The sequence below is a fragment of the Xenopus tropicalis genome, chromosome 3 (genome assembly GCF_000004195.4).
Source record: "Xenopus tropicalis strain Nigerian chromosome 3, UCB_Xtro_10.0, whole genome shotgun sequence".
In the NCBI taxonomy this organism is placed as follows: Eukaryota; Metazoa; Chordata; class Amphibia; order Anura; family Pipidae; genus Xenopus; species Xenopus tropicalis.
The window spans coordinates 15,974,907-15,993,867 of record NC_030679.2 but is presented as its reverse complement, the minus strand read 5'-3'; the positions used below and the strand labels follow the sequence as shown (position 1 = coordinate 15,993,867).

General features: G+C 40.6%; 1 protein-coding gene across 1 annotated transcript in view; it reads left to right on the top strand.

Annotated features, from left to right (window-relative positions):
- polr3b (polymerase (RNA) III (DNA directed) polypeptide B) overlaps positions 1-18,961 on the top strand; it is a 73,369-nt gene that overhangs the window by 11,721 nt on the left and 42,687 nt on the right. Inside the window, 10 exon segments of the mRNA NM_001128049.1 lie at positions 1,847-1,938; positions 2,490-2,607; positions 3,004-3,112; positions 5,647-5,769; positions 6,169-6,291; positions 7,135-7,269; positions 10,139-10,300; positions 12,147-12,347; positions 13,450-13,612; positions 15,380-15,533. Of these exon segments, the coding sequence (NP_001121521.1) occupies positions 1,847-1,938; positions 2,490-2,607; positions 3,004-3,112; positions 5,647-5,769; positions 6,169-6,291; positions 7,135-7,269; positions 10,139-10,300; positions 12,147-12,347; positions 13,450-13,612; positions 15,380-15,533 (1,380 nt within the window).

Sequence of the window (18,961 nt, the reverse complement as noted above, 5' to 3'; positions counted from 1 at the left end):
TACTATAATTTATATAATAAGCTGCTGTGTAGCCACGGGGGCAGCCATTCGAGCTGGAAAAAAGAAAAGGCACAGGTTACATAGCAGATAACAGATAAGTTCTGTAGAATACAATAGTGTTTTATCTGTTATCTGCTAAGTGCCTGTGCCTTTTTCTCCTTTGAATGGCTGCCTCCATGGCTACATAGCAGCTTATTTATATAAATCATAGTAGACTTTCTGAAGTAAACACACAACTTTTACCAGTGCAGGGCAGCAGCACATTATATTTTAGTTACTTTTATACACTTTAATTTTTTGGTGTTACTGTTCCTTTAATGCACATAATTTAATGGACCCGCTGCAATCTGGCTTTCGGCCTGCGCACTCTACTGAGACGGCGTTGTGCAGAGTTACGAATGATCTTCAGGTTCCCAAAGCCAAAGGTCACTTTTCTATACTAATCCTCCTAGATCTATCGGCTGCGTTTGATATGGTTGACCACTCCCTCCCCCCCTTTTCTATCTCTATTGATGGCACCCTCATCAACCCGGTCGATTTGGCGCGTTGTTTGGGGGTGATCTTTGACTCCTGTCTCTCCTTCTCTGACCATATTAACACCACTGTCAAAACCTGTCACTTTTTCCTGCGCAATATTGCCAAAATACGTCCCTTTCTCTCTACTGCAACAGCTAGGCTGCTCATGCATGCTCTCATCCTATCCCGACTTGACTATTGTAACCTGCTACTAATCGGCCTCCCTAACTCCAATCTTTCCCCCCTACAGTCTATATTAAATACTGCTACCAGAATTCTCCTCCTCTCATCCAGGAGAGTTCAGGCCCTTCCCCTGCTAAAGTCCTTATCGTGGCTTCCTATTAAACAAAGAATATTTTATAAACTCCTTCTCTTAACCTTCAAAGCCCTCCATTCCTCTGCTCCTCACTACATCTCTTCCCTCGTGTCTCTGTATGTTCCTGGCCGACTCCTTCGTTCCTCACAGAGCAATAGTTTGGTTGCGCCCCCCACTACAACTGCTGTTTCCCGCCTTAAACCTTTCTACCTTGCTGCCCCTTACATTTGGAATGCCCTCCCTGATTTCCTCCGCAGAGAATTCTCCCTCAGTCTTTTTAAAACCAATCTAAAAGACTACCTTTTGGAGCACTCACCCAGCACCTGACCAGGGAACTAGCACTTATATTGTAATGTCACCCACTGTGACCTACAGCACTTCTATTTGCCTATTTGTGTCTGTAAGTTACCCTCCCATATAGATTGTAAGCTCTACGGGGCAGGGACCTCCATCCTCTTGTGTCTTTGACTCTTAACTTATTGCAACTGTATCTTGTATTTATTTGTGCTTATTGTAATACTTTGTATTTATCTATTTTAATACCCCTGTTTATATTAATGTATTCTACTGTACAGCACTGTGTACATAAGTAGCGCTTTATAAATAAAGTTATACATACATACATACATACAATATGCCATGTTTTATGTTCATTTCAGGGCTTTAGGGCACTGATTCTCTGGAAGTAATTCATGTCTCCTTTTGCATTTACTGTCACTTTGTGCATACTAAACATTACCTGCGCCTCTCAAAGGGGAAAAAAATATTAAATCCATTTATAGATAGTGTATGTTTTCCTATTATCTTTGACTGAACAATGAAGTATCACTGAACACCTCCTTCTCACCCCAGAGTGCACTGTTGCATTTCAAAAACAAAGTCATCTATGCTCATTAGCTGGTGGTCTCTTCTTTCCATCAATATGGCATTGAGTTGAAGAGAACCCCCTATAAATAAGTTTTTTTTTGGGAAGCAAACTGATTTACTGCTCTCTCTCCCGCTTTCCCCTGGCAGAATGCCCATCATGCTGCGCAGCTCTAATTGTGTCCTTACTGGAAAGACCCCAGCTGAGTTTGCAAAGCTAAATGAATGTCCTCTAGATCCCGGTAAGTATAGAACACTTGTCTACTGGTGCCCTAACTGTTCAGTCATAGGGGATGTCTTGTATGCTGCTTAGCTACCATTTTTTAAAGCAATTTTATGAGCTGTAGAACTGGACTGAAAGCTAGATCATAGAATGCCTTAAAAATCATTGTGACCACATCCTGGTTGCCACTTTGATATAAGGTGGCCATACATAGACTAACCCCTTACAGTATGATCATCCCATGGGGCAAGCATTTGTGGCTAACATATATTTTAAACTACATTTTCAGCCGGAAACTAATCTGTGTAACTCCCATTAATTATTTCTAAAGAGGGTATTAACCCTTAATTTATACATTTAGATGTCACATAACATGTCTCCTGCAGGGGTCTAGTCTTCTATATGGTATTATCTTTATAATGCTAAAATCATTAAAGGAACTTCCCAAGCTGTATGGCGATGTAATGAGATTTGCTGAAGATTAAATGAAAGGATCTCTACTTACATAAAGTAAAGTATATTACCAACCTATATGAGAAATGACCAGTATTTTCTCTACTGTTTCTGTAGGTGGTTACTTCATTGTTAAAGGAGTAGAAAAGGTAATTCTTATTCAGGAGCAGCTCTCCAAAAACAGGATCATTGTGGAAGCAGATAGGAAAGGAACTGTTGGGGCCTCTGTTACCAGGTAAGGGCCAACACATACACACATGCAATGTGCAGAAACCATTTACAACTCAATGTAATAAAGTACCTGCATTATAATATGAATATGATTATTGTACAGGCTTTCTATATATACAAAAATACTTGTCAGAAGCACTGATAACAGTCCAGAGACCTTTATTACACATTTATCAGCAGTATCCTTTTTATCTCACTGTGATGGTTTTTGGAAAGGGTAGGGGTGATAGTAAGGTTGAAACAAAACAACAACCAATTAACATTTAAGAATTAAAAAAATCAAAATCATAAATTGTCTTCTTAGTCAGAGCATATTTTCTATACAATGCCAGTTGAATTGGCTCATGTTAGAGATGTTTCTTGTGATGCTATCCTCCATAGATGAATCTTTGCCTTGCAGCTCTACTCATGAGAAGAAAAGCCGAACTAACTTGGTTGTGAAGCAGGGAAGGTTTTACCTGAAACACAATACCTTAACAGAAGACATCCCAATAGCCATTATTTTTAAGGTCAGTGTAAGGCTAAGTGTATTGGGAGAAAACTTGCCTGAATTAAAAAAAAAAAAAATAAGTATATTGGTAGAAGCCAAGTTAATAAAGAGCATTTCACTGCCCTTGCCCCTGACTGTGCTTTTAAATGAAACTCTTAAATTAACCAAGTTCAGATTAATCCGCTGATATTCAGAAATGTTTAAAATGCCACTAGATGGCAGTAGCTGCGCTATATAATGTTCAACGCTATATCCTCATGCTTAGCTTTTAGCCTGCAGCAGCGTTCTGTTATGATAAGCAGTACCATATGTTAGAATGTGCATTTATGTATGCATACATCCCCATATAATATATCTTGTAGCAAAGTGTACATCATAAAGATCTTGTAAGATTTTGAGATATATATATATATAGCAGGTTTATAGAAAGCACTCACGGCATCAAAATGTGAAGTAAAAAAATGTTTTGTTTATTTAATCATCGCATCTACGCGTTTCGATCCTCATAGGATCGTCATCAGGAGGATCGAAACGCGTAGATGCGATGATTAAATAAACAAAACTTTTTTTACTTCACATTTTGATGCCGTGAGTGCTTTCTATAAACCTGCTGATATATATATATATATATATATATATATATATATATATATATATATATATATAATCACCCCTCTTACTAGGGTTACGGTTCTTTTGAGAAGCAGACAAATAATAATTGATTGTGACAATTAAAGGATTAGTTAACTCAGCTCAATATATATACATTATTTACATTTACAGATTAATAACAAAGCCTACATCATCATAGCTACCGACAGACACAGAACATAATGGTCTGGTTCCTTTTCTCTAACCAGTTGATCATGGCTTCCTCTGGTCTGTTCTCACATCCTGCCTGGTCACTTCTGATGCAGTTCTAAGGTGCTTTCCATGGATGCTCCCCAGATGCTCCTTGACTACTGTCCAGTCCACATTTTAATACACCTTTTCAGCCACTGCCTCCACATATCAACTGATCAGATGGGGTTGATAAAATCCACACCTAGCCTTTGTTCAGTTACTGTTGAGAAGGCTTCTCGCATACAGTAATGAGTTTTTATGGCTCCTGTAGCAGACGTAGTGTCCCACCACCATCCACAGAAAAACCCTTTGATATGGAGATTTGGCTTTGGGTGTGACTTGGGCAACTGTTTTTTAGTAATCAGTACAACTCCCCCATACTCAGTGTGTAACACATAAATATGTATAGAGACACAAACACATGTATATAATACAAAAAATGGCACCCAAAATTAGCAATTTCTTTACTTTCCCAAATGTTCCTGTTCTTAAGAACTTTGCTCTCAAATCGGTAAATTTGTCCCAGTTGTTGAATACTCAGTCTAGCCATACTTTCAGGAACTGATAATAAGGGTTACTAGTGATTTCAGCGCAGCCTTGGTACTTTGCCTGTACGTGCTCCCTGCACCTCATGCTTTTCTTCTTCAGGTAACCCAGTTAATATGCTGCTCTTTGTTGTAAACTATGAGAGAAATAGGGGAAAAAAATCCTCTAAAAAATGTGCTTTTAATCTGGATTCAGCAGTTTCATACACAGCTTCAGATAATGAACATCATTATTTAGCACATATGCTAGCAATTATCACTTCGGGGATGTGGGGTCTATAGTCAAGTATTTTTAAAGGCCTGCAACTTTGTCTCCTCAGTTACTCAAGAGCACTAACAAAGGAAACTTATTGTACAACACTGCAGAATATGTTGGCGCTTTATAAAAAAAAAATGTTAAAGGAACAGTAACACTAAAAAATAAAAATGTTTTAAAATAATTAAAATATAATGTACTGTTGCCCTGCACTGGTAAAAGTTGTGTGTTTGCTTCAGAAAGACTACTGTAGTTAATAGAAATAGCTGTTGTGTAGCCATGGGGGCAGCCATTTAAATTGAAAAAAGGAGAAAAGGCACAGGTTACATAAGAAGATACCAGATAAACTGTGTAGAATACAATGGGAATCTGCTACTTATCTGTTATCTGCTTAGTAACCTGTGCCTTTTCTCCTTTTTTCAATTTAAATGGCTGCCCCCATGGCTACACAGCAGGGTATTTATATAAACTGTAGTAGTGTTTATGAAGAAAACACACAACTTTTACCAGTGCAGAGCAATGGTACATAATATATTAATTATTTTTATACACTTTCATTTTTTGGTGTTACTGTTCCTTTAATAATAATGTATTCCCTGTGCAGTTCTGTGACAAATATATCAAGGAACAAGACTGCAGGATAATTTACCCCCTATTGTAAATTATAAGGATATCAAAAGGCACTGAGGAGTTCTGTGACCATGTAAAGGAAGAAGGTTTACTTTTGGCTGCCAGGCACATAGGTGGCACATAATATGCCAAATAGGAGGCTTTAGTTCCAAAAGTTGTTCCATCATGTAGATCTAGATTAAAATAAAGAAATGTATTTTATGCAATGTGCATAAAGAAATGTCAGTTGGAAAACAAAGCTAATAATATGCAGTGTCCCCCCCCCCCCTTCCTTTTTAGGCAATGGGCGTCGAGAGTGACCAGGAGATAGTGCAGATGATTGGCACAGAGGAACACGTGATCGCTGCCTTCGCACCTAGCTTGGAGGAGTGTCAGAAGGCACAGATCTTCACACAGATGCAGGTGTGTCTGGGTAATCTTAACCATAAATTCCAAGGATGCCACTCTGTTATAAAGAGCTTGGATTGTGCCCAAAGCCATAGACTTATTTATTGTTATCGGGAAGCAGAAGCTTTCATGACAAAAGGGGAATCCTCAGGGAGAAAACCCCAATTAAACTAGTTATTATATTGATGGTTAAAGGAAACTAAACTAAATACAGGATTATTTATAGTAAAAGTGAAACACAACCCCTGGGGAATATTAAATACACTGTGCTGTGTGGACTACCCTGGTCAGCCTGACTCCATATTGCATTATGTACTGTTATTGAGAAAGCCAGTTGGATGACTGGGCGAAATGTCTTCAAGAAAAACACGGCAAGTCCACTTGATGTACTGTAATTCTTCCCACTCTGTGCAGGCTTTAAAGTTCATTGGCAATAAAGTGCGCAGGCAGCGCATGTGGGGAAGCAGCGGCCCTAAAAAATCAAAAATTGATGAAGCCCGTGAGCTGTTGGCATCCACCATCCTGACTCATGTCCCTGTAAGTAGTTTGTTTTAGGATCTAAGTGTCCATTGATTTTTATTGTGTTACTTATGTATCTGTACAGTTGAATATGCTGTGCTGAGCACAATTGCAATTTATTTACATTCACAATCCCTCTGTGGCATATAGGGCATGAGTGCTTGAGCAGTGCCATGCTGGCAAACAAGGAGTTGATTTACTGTGCTGGAGGCTTCTCTAGTTAGAATCCTCTCTAAATAGCATAGTGCTCCATCTCTTTACAGCATCTGTAGTTCTATAGGGAATATTCATACCTCAACCTATAATTATTAACCCTTGTATAGTGCCTGTATATTTTACTCCACTTAACCTGAAGGGGAGTCATCCCTTTTAACTTTTAGTATGTTATAGAATTACCTATTCTTGTCAACTTTTCACATGGTCTTCATTTTTTATTTTGCATAGTTTTTAAATTATTTGTCTTCTTTTGTCTTTTACATCTTTCCAGCTTTCAAATGGGGGGTCACTGGCCCCAGCAGCCAAAACTATTGCTCTGTGAGGCTACAATTTTTTTCTTATTGTTACTTTGTATTACTTATCTTTCCATTTAGGCTTCCTCTATTTATATTCCTGTATCTCTTTCAAACCACTACTTGGATTCTAGGGTAAATTGGACCCTAGCAACCAGATAGCTGCCGAAATTCCAAACTGGAGAGTTGCTGAACTGCATATTGCTAGATAAATACAACCTAAGTGGTGTGTCCGTATTCCAAGTATTTATTTATCCTAATAACGGTTTACTAAACGATATGAAGTTTTATTTTCCTTGAGTTTTCTTTGTTTTTATTTGAGCTAACATTTTAATAACATATATATTTGTAGGTAAAAGAATTCCATTTCCGTACAAAGTGCATTTACATCGCTGTAATGGTCCGGAGGGTGATTCTGGCCCAAGGGGCAAACAAAGTAGACGATAGAGATTACTACGGAAATAAAAGATTGGAACTGGCAGGACAGGTAGGTGGCTTGTATTAATACAGAGTGCAATAAAAGGAATGTTCTGTATTATAATCTGAAAGCCACTCATGTATGTAGCCATTAGGCTAATGGCACACAGGCTTGTGGATAAACACAGAATTAACCCCTCATTAACCCTTATGCTCCAATCCGCTATCTGATGTGCCTGCACCTGGAGCCATTTTTTTGGCCCAGGTGCCAGGGTCGGAACTAGGGGTAGGCAGAAGAGGCACTTAGGGCCCAATGATGGGTGGGACACTTGGTAAATGCTTCTTCTGTCACCTACTCCTAGTCAGGGCCCTTATTACACTGAGTTTGCATTTTGTGTCAATACGCATACCTTTATTCTGCCCAGAACACAATCCCTATGCCTTCACTTGGTCTAAAACACACTCTGACTGATGTCCGTGGAAAGGAATCTGTATTGGGTAGTGCCACAAATAGTGGCGCTCAATATTCCCTCTGTGGGTTATGTACATAGTATTTAATAATGCCCATTCCTTCATTTCCTAATAATACACAAGCCATATCCTGTAAATTATATCCTTATAATTTGTGCTTGGTTATGTCATCAGTTATAAATTCCATCACTAAACACCAATTATATCACATATAATGTACCCCCCTACCTGTGAGTATTATGACTGATATAAAAGCCTACAGACTCATGCCTTTATATGGTCATGGAACTCCCCATATCCTTAAATTTTACAACAAGGGGGGGTCCAGCATGCTAATATATCAGCATGCTGGACTACCAACTCTCCTTAATTACCCCCCCCCCCCAACTCTAATATATTGAAATGCTGAATTTCTTGGTTTCAATACTCTTCCTGCTTGGCAAGCTAAGCATGTATTTTAATAATCCAGATTTATGGTGCTTTCAATAGAGTATTTTGGGACTTCTGTAGTTTAAAATATGCAACACTGGAATTTGCCTACAGAGTGTCCCTTCTTTTGCACCAATAACAAGATGGATTCTGCACAATAGGATTCGGTGATGGCCAAACAGAGCTTTGCCTACAATGGAGACACAGTCACATTGTGCAGAAAACAATGAGCAAGAATGGTGGGATAAGAAAAAGGCAAATGAAATGATGTGCTGCTAATTTCACGCCCCGTGGGAGAAAGAAGTAGCAAATGGACTTGGGCTGTAGATAACAGTTGCAGTTCTTTGAGCCAAACATCATTTTGCAGACTTGTTTAGTCTTTCTTCATTGGCCCCGAGAGGATTGGCAGGCCCTACGCCAGCACACTGTTAGCTAAACCTACCCGTTTTAAGCTTAATCTTATTCACCTACCGTCTCTTCTAATGTGTCAATTGTTCGTCGAGCGTCAGCCTCTTTCATTGTTAGCCGCACGTTTTTTGTCTTAAAACGCGGCTCGCTTTTGTAACAGTGAGATAGGAAGCAGGCCCCAGAATCCGCCACCTTAGAAGGGATTTTCACTTTGCAACAAAGGACTCCCGGCCCTGACTTCAGAGATTGCCTAATCCCACCCGCTCTGATAATGTAATTAATGACTCCTTATGTCTTTCATTTTGCAACCGGTTTGTTTGAAAGGGAGAATTTGGCACTCCAGAGGCTCCGGCCGCTAAATGGGAGTCTCTAGGCGCCTCATTAAAATTCTCTGACATGAAGCTAATTGGGAAAGGGCTTTAATTCCTATATTTTGCTTTTGGAAAGCTTACTGCTCAGTGTTGATGGGCTGTCAGAATGACTGCTCTGCCACGTGAGACCCCAGCTTGGTAGCACTTGCACTCCACGTCAACACTATGCCTAAAAGAATGTACTTTCTAACCTAGAGGGGATGTAAACCCAAAAACACAAGTGTTGTCTAATGATAGAAAATGAAATTCTAAGCACCTTTCCTATATAAATTCATTAAATATATTCAGTCTTTTCATTTTAAATGAGTGTTTCACTTTTAGGTTAACGTTTGGTATGGAATGGCCTACTCTTATGTTACAGTTGGTCTTCATTTTTTATATTTTTTAAGTTATTTGCCTTCCTTTTTTGAATTTTTATAGGTTTAAAATGGGGGTCATTTACCCTAGCAGACAAAAGACTATTGCTCTGTGCGGCTACAGTTTTTGTTACTTTGCATTATAGGTACTGGATCCGTTATCCAGAAACCCGTTACTCAGAAAGTTCCGAATTATGGAAAGGCCATCTCCCATAGACTTCATTATAAGCAAATAATTCAAATTTTTTAATTTTTATTTTTTTAAAATTTTTGAAAAACTGTATCTTGTTTTGCCTTTATTGGAGGCAAAACAATTCCATTGCGTTTATTTAATCTTTAAATTACTTTTTAGTTGATTTAAGGTATGGAGATCCAAATTATGGAAAGATCCCTTATCTGTAAAACCCCAGGTCCTGAGCAGTCTGGATAACAGGTCCCATCCCTGTACTTATCTTTTATTCAGGCCCCCCTCTTTTCATATTACTGTCTCTCTGTCAAACCACCGCTTGGTTGCTAGGTAAATTTAGACTCTAGCAACCAGATAGCTGCGGAAATTCCAAACTGGAGAGCTGCTGAACAAAATGCTAAATTCATAAACCACAAATAATAAATGAAGACCAAATTCAAATTGTCTCTTTACATCATAATAAAAGTTAATTGAAAGATGGACAAACAAAGGTTATGTGTAAGGGTAATTGCTGTTTAGAACAGTATCTGAAACAATGTAGGAGAAACCAGCTGGTTAACAGGCCTGCAGAAGAACTGACTTCTGCTACATTGTTTCAAAAGACAGAACCAAAGTGCACAAAGGGACACGATGAAGGTTTGGATAGCTGTTAATAAACAAATAACACTGTATGATCCACTGTATACAACTGCTTAATTAAAGGCTTTATCATTTTAGCTGCTTTCGTTGCTTTTTGAAGATTTATTCAAGAAGTTTAACTCTGAGATGAAAAAGATAGCAGACCAAGTCATCCCCAAGCAGAGGGCAGCGCAGTTTGATGTGGTTAAACACATGCGCCAAGACCAGATAACCAACGGCATGGTAAATGCCATCTCATCAGTAAGTGACGTGAATGAATTGGGACAAGGCTGCTGCACTGTTATTTACAGTGGATATAAAAAGTCTACACACCCCTGATAAAATGTCAGGTTCCTGTGCTGTACAAAAATGAGACAAAGATAAATCATTTCAGAACTTTTTCCACCTTTTAATGTGACCTATAAACTGTACCACTCAATTGAAAAACAAACTGAAATCTTTTAGGCGGAGGGAAGAAAACTAAAATATATGGTAGCATAAATGTGCACACCCTTAAACATTAGTTTGAAGCACCTATTGATTTTATTACAGCACTTTACAGTCTTTTTGGGTATGAGTCTATCAGCATGGCACATTCAGATTGCAAGGGCATCTCCTGTGCACAGCTCTCTTCAGATCACCCCACAGATTTTCAGTCGGACTCAGGTCTGGGCTCTGGCTGGGCCATTCCAAAACTTTAATCTTCTTCCGGTGAAGCCATTCCTTTGTTGATTTGGATGTATGCTTTGGGTCGTTGTCATGCTGAAAGATTGAAGTTTCTTCTCATGTTCAGCTTTCTAGCAGAAGCCTGAAGGTTTTGTGCCAGTATTGACTGGTATTTGGAACTGTTCATAATTCCCTCTATCTTAACTAAGGCCCCAGTTCCAGCTGAAGAAAAACAGCCCCAAAGCATGATGCTGCCACCACCATGCTTCACTGTGGGTATGGTGTTCTTTTGGTGATGTGCAGTATTGTTTTTGCGCCAAACATATATGTTGGAATTATTCTTTTGTACCCTTCTCCTGACTGATATCTTTTAACAATGAGATCCCTCTGATGCTTTGGAAGCTCTCTGGGGACCATAGCTTTTGCTGTGGGATGCGACTAAAAAAAATGTCAGGAAAGACGAACTAGAGCAGCTAAACTTTATTTGGGGTTAATCGGAGGCACTTGAAATGATGGCAGGTGTATGCTGACTCCTATTTTATCAATCAATATCTTTATTGAACAACCAAATAGTCAAAAACAACATTGGCATCAGTTATGTATTGGTACTAATAAAAGTCCAAGACCTGAGAGTCCTGTGGGGGTTGGGAGCTGCGGAGGCTTTACGGGGGGTTGTTATCAAAGGGGGATCTCCTACAGGGAAAGGGACTGGGGCACCAAGGCAGTCGGTCCAGTGACGCCAGATTTGCATAAAGGTGAGTATTTTCCCTCTTTTGTCCAGTATAGTCCGTTCTAATGCTGCAGTTTCGTCCATGGCCTTTTTCCATTCATGCGATTTTGGGGGTATCCGGTCCTTCCAATGCAAGGTGAGTATTCTCCTGGTGTGGAACATAGCTTTCAAAATAAACAAAAATCTTGACAGCCATACCAAAATGTTTAAGTCCACTGTCAATAGACAGTTTCTAGCAGTACCTGTGCCCCAGCCCGGGATTGCAGCGGTAAGCCACCCTGTGATTTCGTCCCAGTATTGTTTTAGACTCCTATTTAACATGATTTTGAATGTGATTGCTTAATTCTGAACACAGCTACATCCCCAGTTAGAAGAGGGTGTGCACACTTATGCAACCACATTATTTTAGTTTTTTTTGTTTTCTTCCCTCCGCCTAAAGGTTTGTTTGTTTTTCAATTGAGTGGTACAGTTTATAGGTCACATTAAAGGTGGTAAAAGTTCTGAAATTATTTATCTTTGTCTCATTTTTGTACAGCACAGGAACCTGACATTTTATCAGGGGTGTGTAGATTTTTTTATATCCACTGTATGTAGCAGATTTGAGCTGCACTGGCCAGCATTGGCTTTTCAGGGATGCTGGGAGTTGTAGTGTATGATAATATAGTGATTCTTTAAAGGGTTAAACTAATGCCTATTTGGGGTTTTCTTCAGGGGAACTGGTCGCTAAAAAGATTCAAAATGGACCGCCAAGGTGTGACACAAGTCCTGTCGCGGTTATCGTACATAGCCGCCTTGGGCATGATGACCAGGATTTCTTCTCAGTTTGAAAAAACGAGAAAAGTGAGCGGCCCGCGTTCTTTGCAGCCATCCCAGTGGGGTATGCTGTGCCCTTCTGACACTCCTGAAGGAGAGGTAAGTGATATGTTGGCTATTATAGTATACTGTCTCTTTTAAAAAAAAAAAAAAAGTAGCTGCATGCAGTAGCTATATAGCTAATAACACGGTTAGATCCACTCAACTGCCTGACGCACTGGGCCATATTGGGCTGTGGCCATCATTCAGACCTTTGTCAAGTTGGTCAACACTGATGCAGTCCTCGTCCGCACTACATTTGGAGTCCCACTTATTTAAAAGTAACAAAATGCCAGCATGACACTATATTTGGACAGGATTACCAGTTACTGGCAAGATGTGGAATTCCTAGAAAAAGCTACAAAATGGTAACGTTAGTCACCAATGGCCTAGAAAAAATCATACACCTGTATAGAATGCACTTAGTATGTTTATGTAAATTATTGTACTGTTTTTATATAAAACATATATCACAAACTTTGTGGCATCTTCTTCATGCCCAGTAACTACACAATTGTCTGTTGTGTCATTTGGGAACAGCCTTATACAATACGTTTAAGGGCTGCTGGGGCATGCTGGGAAATGTATTTCATCAGTATGTGCAGTTAAATAAGTTGCTTTTCAGGGTTTTTTTGCTTCTAATGCTAGCACTTATTCACCATTATGGCTGCAGTTTGAGGTCTTTTAGACTTTGTATCTGAATGATGTGTGTTGTAAAGAAAACTATATTGGTTAGAGAGCCTTCTCAAAAAAGATATTCACATGCCTCATGCTACACACATGGTACTGCTTTAAAACCAAAAATTAATGGATTTGACCTTCAGCCTAATAGTTTAGAGCCATATATCTAAACCTGCAGACAACCTGTTTCGATCTTAGATCTCATCAGTGCAAGATAATGAAAAATGGCTTCTGAGGTGATGGGACTTGGAAAGCAGCAAAGCAAAATAACCATATTGTTTAGGGGGAGATGTGTGTTGTTTTAGCCACCATGGCTGGTTTCATATATGGCCTGCAGTCTCTGCTTATATAGAAGCACAAAGCTTTGCTGCACCCTGGTAAATAACAAATTCATACCTTGCAAGATGCTCAGCAACTTCTTACTGTTTTGTGTAGTTAATATATAAATAGGAAAACCTTACATGCTGTTTTTATGTCACAGGCTTGTGGCTTGGTGAAGAATTTGGCACTGATGACCCACATCACTACTGATATGGAAGATGGCCCTATTATCAAACTGGCAGCTAATCTTGGGGTAGAGGATGTGAACTTGCTTTGTGGAGAGGAACTGTCCTATGCCAATGTCTTTCTGGTCTTCCTTAATGGTAAGTTTCCATAATTTAAAACATATGACATGTCATCAAGCAGTCTCATTAACATGTAAACACATAAGGCTGCAGGCTGAGTTACACAGACAACGGGTTTCACTGATATAGGGCTGATATACCCCATGCTGTAAATTATAAGGATATTAGTCACTGAGGGGTGCTGTGATCATATAAAGTCTCAAAAATATGTGATGGATCTCTAAAAGCTGCAATTAAAAAGTTACTTCAGGGCTTTAGATTCTGCCTAATCACATTTGTAAAATGACTATAATTAAAAACATCATAAAATTATTATATTTTAGGTTACAATACCAGCAGCAGAAACACACAATGATACAGCTAGGAATTCAAAGTGACTTAATTAGGTGCCATAACAACCACTATGATCTCATATTATAAAGCTGATGGCAAAAGGTCACAGATTGCTCACAGATAGATGCTCACAGAGCACTCAATGCTAGCACGTGTTACCGTTGCTGGGCTTCCCCAGCAGGGGGTGACATTCACCACCTGTGGCAGAAAGCACTTGAAAAGGCAATTTGCCATTACTCTGATCAGAGTTAATTAGGAGTTAAGCCGTTAAGTTATAGAATGAGAAAAAAAGCTTGTTGACTAGAGTTTGTCAGAGGCTAAAGAAAGGACTAATGAGACAATAGATTTTTAATTTAAATATCCTCTATAAAGCCAGCCTTATGCTCAAGCCCTTAATGACTAATGTAGGACAACACAATGGGGTGGCATAAATCACTCACTGGGAAGGATGTAGGAAAAATAGAACCTTGTGCTACATTTTTCTAATATGATTCCGTTATTTATCCCCCTTATTCCCCTCATCTCATTGAATAGGAATGCACATGCATGGTGCCTTCAACAGTGTAGGGACCCATGGCAAAACCAGTTTCAGAAGGCCCATTATTTATATAAAGTTTTACTGTTCAACATATGGCCCTATAGTTGCTACTAAATTGCACTACCATACCTGCTGCTCAACAGTCCCTCCCAGGTGCTATCCCGCTGCTACTATAGGCACCATCTCTTCCTACTATACCTGCTATCCCTCAGCCACAGTCCCTTCCCAGCGGCTATTATCCCCCTACTGCTACTATAGGTACCATCTCTCCCTACTATACCTGCTATCCCACAGCCACGGTCCCTTCCCAGAGGCTATTATCCCCCAACTGCTACTATAGTCACCATCTTTTCCTACTATACCTGCTATCCCACAGCCACAGCCCCTTCCCAGAGGCTATTATTTCCCCCACTGCTACTATAGGCACCATCTCTCCCTACTTTATCTGCTATATCCCTTCCCAGAAGCTATTATCCCACTACTACTATAGGCACCATCTCTCCCTACTATACCTGCTATCCCACAGCCACAGTCCCTTCCCAGAGGCTATTATCCCACTGATACTATAGGCACCATCTCATCCTACTATACCTGCTATCTCACAGATATGCTCACTGCTGTGCATGTTTTGCTTTTCCCTTTGAGGTTGTGGTCACCACCTTGCCCTTCTATATTTGTAGCCACATTCTGTCTCATTTAGTTGTTATTGTTTTCCATACAGCTAACTAAAGTGCAGATGCATTACCTAAATTTGTGATTCGTTTTCTAAGCTTTTTCTACTTACTTAAAGCTATTCTAACTGAATTTCTAATTATATTATTATGTTTACCCATTAATAAGTAGTTCAGGGATTTTTTAACCCCTATTTATCTAACTTCAGTACCCTTGTCATCCTTTCCCTTAACCAATTCAAGGTAACATCCTTGGTGTTATCCGAGACCATCAGAAGCTGGTGAACACCTTTAGGTTAATGCGAAGAGCCGGCTACATCAACGAATTTGTTTCCATTTCCACCAACATTTCCGACCGCTGCGTGTACATCTCCTCTGATGGGGGCAGACTATGCAGGTAATTATTAACTTCCTTTTTCTTTTGAGCTGCATTTTCAATATCTGTTCGTTAGTAAGCCAATAATACCAGGATTAATTGGTCTAATGAAATAAAAAGAAGAAAACATTCAACAAAGCAGGTCAAGACTTGTGTGCTGGGAGCCGTGAACACTTCACAGGGAACGGCACGAGTACCTTCAGCTTGTTGCTCCTTCCAAGGCCACTTGAGCTGCTGAGTCCCGCATGCCATCCTTTGTCACCACGTTTCCTCTTGGAGGTGACTGTGAGGGACTCACACAGCTCTGCTGGGAGTGATGGGTTTAATTGACTGCAGAGATGTCTTTCTGCTTTGTGCCCATTTCATATCAGGCTTTTGTCCTGTTCTTTTGACTCTCTAGGCTCTGTTGTGTCATTATTTGCATGCCTGAAATTTCATTTCTTTCCATTGCACCAATTAAAAACAAATAAACAATTATATATATCTGTCCCTCTCCTAAGGATCTCTAACCTGGAACCCCGGGCTGGTTCTTTTCATGCCAGATTGTAACGGTACATTGGGTTAAATAATCAGTAATGTCCTACTCAAAATGGTGTTCAGATTCCTATCAAGGAGGGGAGGGTTTGGGATTACCAGTGGAGGTTTGAGTTCCCAAGGAGGCCCCTGTGGCATTATTCCATGGCTTCGACCCATGTTCCCCATATCTTGTCATACTTTTGAGGGCATCCTCTTGCTATATAGGTGATTTGTATCAGTGGTAGAAGGGCTTTAAGTAAATTGAGCCAGCTGGCAATTGTTGGGGGAGAGTGTGCCATCCACTGAAAGAGGATGGTTTTCCTGGCATAAAACAGTAGTGTTCTATAAAGGATGCGCAATGCTGTTTTGGGGGTAATGTCATCCACAATGCCAAGTAGGCAGACCTTGGGACTGAGTATTTTAGGTAAGGATGTTGTGTTTTGGATATGGTCTAGGACCTGATTCCAAAATTGGTGTATTTGTGGGCAAGACCACATCAAGTGAAAGTAGTTGGCCTCTGGGGCACCACATTTGGGGCACTGGGACGAATTGCGGATTCCCATACGGTATAGTCGAAATGGGGTCAGATGGAGTCTAATGTATGATTTTGAACTGGATTAACCTGTCTCTTGTAGAGATCAGATAGTCATAGGCCCTGTCTGTCGCTTCCTCCCAATCTTCATTGTCCAGCTCCGGTATGTCTTGGCACCAGGCTTTTTGAGCTGTCAGAAAGGGAGATTGGAGGGTGGAGAGGAGCAGGGAGTATAGTGTGGCAATCAGCTTTTTGGAAAGGGGGTTTCGGAGGGTAGTTTCAAGCTTAGTGAGCGCAAAGGGAACTGTTCTTTGGAATTGGTGTCGGAAGGCCTGTTGGAGTTGTAAGTATGAGAACCAGGGTAGCAGCTCTCCTGTGTCTGCATGTCTAATCTGGTTCCTAGGTAGCAGGGCCCCAGCGTTGGTCACATCTCCCAGTGTGCGTATGCCCCAGTGAGGCCATATTCGGTATGGGGCAATTTGTTGGAAGTTGGGTAAGTGGGAGTTTCCCCACAATGGCAGGCCCGGAGATAGGATTGGAGACTCCAGTTTGTATAATTTTTAGTGTCTTTTGCCATGCTTTGTAGGGTGTCACAATGACTGGGTGATTGGTCTGAATATCTGATAATTTACGAAATGGGATATATTTTAATGATTCCATTGAGCTAGCTAGGGCTGCCTGTAGTGGGACATTAGGGTTGGTAAGATCAGGAGAGAACCACCATTGTACATAGTAAACCTGTGCGGCTAGGAAGTAAAATTGCCAGTGTGGGAGGCCTAGGCCGCCTTCTGTAATTGGTGCTCTAAGCTTGGCTCTGGAGAATCTGGGAGGTTTATTGGCCCACAGGAAAGCTGTCTGTGTTTGGTCTAGAGAGGTGAAGAATTTGGATGGAATGAAAATAGGTGAGTTATGGAAAATATAGAGAAATTTAGGAAGGAATATCATCTTTAGCAGGTTGATCCTGCCCCAGATAGATAGGGGGAGGTTGGCCCATACCTGTAGTTTCTCTTTCATGGCTTTAAGGATAGGATCTAGGTTATTGGGAATAAAGTCGCTCAGTTCCTTCCGTACTTGGATGCCCAGATATTTAAATGCTTCAACCCATTGCAGGGGGGTAGGAGGGAACATATTGGGGTTCATATTTGGGTCTATGGGGAATACACTAGATTTGTCCCAGTTGATTCTCAGACCGGAGAAGTACCCAAAATGTTTCACTATGCGTAGAACTGTCTGTAGTGAGGCACCGGGGGAGTCCAAATACAGTAAGACATCGTCAGCATATAAGGATATACGTTCCTCCACAGCCCCCAGTTTGAGACCTGTAATTGCTGGGGAATGTCGAATCAGAATGGCAAGGGGCTCTATTGCTAAGGCAAAAAGGAGGGGTGATAGTGGGCAACCTTGTCGTGTACCTCTGGATAGAGAGAATTCTGGGGATAGATGTCTGTTTACGTTGACTCTTGCTGTTGGTGCTTCGTACAGCATCCCCACCCATTTACTAAACTGAGCGCCAAGGCCAAACTTCTCGAGAAGTTTCAAGAGGTAAGGCCATTCGACAGAGTCGAAGGCTTTGGCTGCGTCAAGCGAGACTATTACTCGTGAACCTTTATTGATATGGTTGGCATGGATATTAGTAAATAACCTACGGATGTTTATATTGGTAGACCTGTTTGGCATAAAGCCTGTTTGGTCGGGCTCAATTAGCTCCTCGATTACTAGTTTCAATCTGTTAGAGAGGATTTTTGCAAAAAATTTTGCATCCACATTGAGGAGGGAGATGGGTCTGTAAGAGCCGCACTCCAGTGGATCCTTACCCTCTTTAGGGATTACCACAATGAGGGCAGTGTTAAAGGTACGGGGAAGTTTATTTTTCTCTGTCGCGTCAAGCAAGGTTTTGTGTAGCCAGGGGGAGATAAGTTCTGTAGATGCCTTATACCAGTCAGCGGGGAATCCGTCTGGGCCTGGTGTTTTGTTGGGTTGGAGCGAGGCTATTGCCTCTTGTACCTCCTGAAGTGTGATGGGGCTGTTGAGTTGGGCCCTGAGTAGGGGGGATAGTCGGGGAATGGGAATAGTGTCCAGGTAGTTGGATAATTGCAATGGGGTATAATTGGCTTTGGTGGTATAAAGCTGTTGGTAGTATTGTGCGAAAATGTTGGTTATGTGGGCTGTCTCCGTAACCATGTCCCCATTCATGGAGGTGATCTTATTGATGATGTTGTGGGGGGCTTGGGCTTTTGAGAGATAGGCAAGGATCTTACCGTTTTTTTCCCCTTGATCAAATGTTCTTTGTGTAGCATAGAGCAGCTTTTTCTGTGTTCGCTTAATTCTGGTTTCTTCTAGTGCGGTTTGTGCCGCCCTAAAAGTCCGTAGGGTATCTGGGCCTGTATGGGCAATAAATTGT